Consider the following 3,031-nt stretch of genomic DNA (forward strand, 5'->3'; position numbering starts at 1 on the left):
ATTCATTCCAATTCGTTGCGACAGGCGAAGTTCGCGTTGCGATTCATTCCAAATTCGTTGCGATAGTCCAAAAAAAATTGATCAAAATCGTATATTACAAGGCATTTTCGATCACTGAGGTTATTTTCTCTATTTGTTATATATATATATATATAAATGGAAATTACAATTTCTTTTACTTTATTATTATTAATATTATTCAGGTCAAGAATGGACAAATTATTATTATTGGTTAAAATTATAAGATCGAATCATATTATAATTAAATATATTAAATTAAATTAAAATTATATTTAAACAAATACTAAGTTAGAATTAAATGAAAACTTTCACTCCCATTTTCACTTCGTTCTCATCCCTAAATGGGCAATTTTTTATTTCGCTATTCACTTATTATATATTTAGCTATTATTTTTTTAAAAGTCATATTTAAGGTTACATTTTAGTTCTGTTTTGATCACCTACTATTAAAAATTAACAGTGACGTTGATGTGTTATCATAAGGTACTGTCACGTTAAAATTGAAAAACAATTTATAAAATGTCACGTAAACATCATTATTAATTTTTTAACGGTGGGTGATTAAAACAGAATCAAAACGTAATATTAGGTATGATTTTAAAATATAATAGTAATTAGGTGATCAAAACAGAAAATAAATAATATATGGGTGGCCAAATAGATAGTTTACCCATAAATTAACGATCAAATGACGAAAATTCAAACCCTAAATCAGATTAACTTTTAAAGCGGTCAAATCAAAATCTCTCTCTCATCTATCTTATAAATTTTTAAATATTAAAAAATTAAAAAAGTTAAAAGAAAACTTCTCTTTTTCTCTCAACCTCTGCTTTGCCCCCCTTCTACATATACTCACTAGAAGCCATCATATCTCTTCGAATCGCTCATTTTCTCTGTTTTCCTTCACAGCAGAAGTACACATTCTCTCCCACTCAATTGAAATTCCCTTTTAAATTCTTCCACCAACTATGCCTTCAAGGCTCTCCGATGCCATTAGACCCCATATCGACTTCACTTCACTCCAAGAACTCCCCGATTCATACGCATGGAACCACCAGGCCGAGTTCGACTACCCCTCGTCGTCCGACGATGTCGAATCCGTGCCGATTATAGACCTTAATGACCCTAATTCTGTTCAAGCTATTGGCCATGCATGTAAAACATGGGGAGTTTTCCAAGTCATCAACCATGGTGTCCCTATTGGTCTCTTTGATATGGTTGAGTCCACTAGCCGAACACTTTTCTCTTTACCTGTCAACCAAAAACTCAAAGCTGCTCGATCACCGGACGGTGTCTCCGGATACGGTTTCGCAAGGATTTCATCGTTTTTCTCTAAGCTTATGTGGTCCGAGGGCTTCACCATTGTCGGGTCACCTGAAGAGCATTTTTGTCAACTTTGGCCACTTGATTACATCCATCACTGGTGAGCGTAGATTGCAGACATGATATATATATATATATGATTGTATAACAGGATTCAATGTTAATAGAACTTTTATTTGATTCTTCTTCAGTGATGTGATTAAGGAATACAAGCAAGAAATGAACAAATTAGCAGGGAGATTGATGTGGTTGATGTTGGGTTCATTGGGGATAACAGACAAGCAAGATATCAAGTGGGCTGGCCCAAAAGGTGATTTCGACGAGGCTTCAGCAGCTCTACAGTTGAATTACTACCCTGCTTGTCCCGACCCGGACCGAGCCATGGGTCTCGCCGCGCATACGGACTCGACCCTCTTCACCATCCTCTACCAAAACAACACGAGCGGGTTACAAGTCCTGAGAGAGGGAGTGGGGTGGATCAAAGTCCCTCCGGTCCCCAACACGCTCGTCATCAATGTCGGGGACCTCATGCATATCTTGTCCAACGGTTCATTTCCGAGTGTTCTTCACCGTGCCATGGTGAACCGGACCCACCACCGGTTATCGGTAGCCTATTTATATGGGCCACCATCGAGTGTCAAGATATCGCCACATCCGAAACTAGTAGGCCCAACTCAACCACCTCTGTATCGACCAGTTACTTGGAATGAATACTTGGACGCCAAAGCCAAACATTTCAACAAAGCACTCTCGCGGGTTCGAGCTTGTGTCCCTCTAAATGGATTGGTTGATGTAAATGAACACAATAATGGCGTAAAGGTTGGCTAAAAGACAACCATTGTTGTTGTTAATCACCTTTTTGTTCTCTTCCTCTTTTTATAAATATTATTCATTTTTATTGGAATAAACACTTTTTTTAACATATTCACCTTTTAATATGTATTTTAAGAGCACCTTTTTTCTTTTATATTGTTTACACTTCAGCTTTAATTTAATTTCAATTATGAGGAGTTTTGTCGAGATCTATCTTTCTTTTAAAAATAAGAAAAAAACAATAACTAAGGGAGGTGAAGGCCTCTGTCCCACTGTGGTAGAATAATGAAATTGTGCTTTTACTATTCTTAGTACTAATAATTAGATCTAATCATTTTAACATAAATTTATGACTTTAACCCTTATAATTAGAGAAGAATATTATATTCGCACATATGAGTTTTGATCTGATTCGATCTTATAAGACTGGTTTTTTTTCCTGAAAAATTTAAGATCAAGTCAGATTGAGTCATTTTTTAAGGATATAGTTAGGGCTGATATTAAAAAAAATATCGGATTGAAATAATATCCCTCTTTATATTTTTTTACTTAAGTCTATATTTCGCCTAATAAAAGTAGAACTTATATATGTGTGTATCTATTCGAGTTGGATCAGATGTAAATTTCTACCCTAAAAATCATGTTGAATTCTAGGTCGGATAAAATCTCTCTAAACTCGAATCAAATTGAATGACGAATAAAAATATATTAGATCGTATAAAAATCAAACCCAGTTCAACCCATATTTATCCGTATTTACAATTTATATTTTTATCTCTAGACAGCAAGATATTCTTGTACTAAATCTAAAATATCTTTTAAGAACCCCAATGTTTTGGAGCTTACATTCTTTCTTTCATTATGCTAAACGGAT

General features: G+C 34.7%; 1 protein-coding gene across 1 annotated transcript; it reads left to right on the forward strand.

Annotated features, from left to right (window-relative positions):
* The first annotated feature begins 875 nt into the window (after positions 1-875).
* On the forward strand, positions 876-2,266 carry LOC120146740 (gibberellin 3-beta-dioxygenase 1-like). The gene is made up of 2 exons (XM_039160233.1): positions 876-1,444; positions 1,536-2,266. Exons 1-2 carry the CDS (start codon positions 990-992, stop codon positions 2,170-2,172), a joined length of 1,092 nt encoding a protein of 363 aa, XP_039016164.1. The 5' UTR covers positions 876-989; the 3' UTR covers positions 2,173-2,266.
* The last annotated feature ends 765 nt before the right edge of the window (positions 2,267-3,031 follow it).

Source organism: Hibiscus syriacus, unplaced genomic scaffold, assembly GCF_006381635.1.
Source record: "Hibiscus syriacus cultivar Baekdansim isolate YM2019G1 unplaced genomic scaffold, ASM638163v2 tig00110931_pilon, whole genome shotgun sequence".
Taxonomy (NCBI): domain Eukaryota; kingdom Viridiplantae; phylum Streptophyta; class Magnoliopsida; order Malvales; family Malvaceae; genus Hibiscus; species Hibiscus syriacus.

Excerpts from the sequence above, each read along its gene's own strand:
- LOC120146740 (XM_039160233.1), top strand. The coding sequence starts at position 990 with ATGCCTTCAAGGCTCTCCGATGCCATTAGACCCCATATCGACTTCACT. Across the intron at positions 1,445-1,535 it reads CTTGATTACATCCATCACTG|TGATGTGATTAAGGAATACA; the intron begins GTGAGCGTAGAT and ends ATTCTTCTTCAG.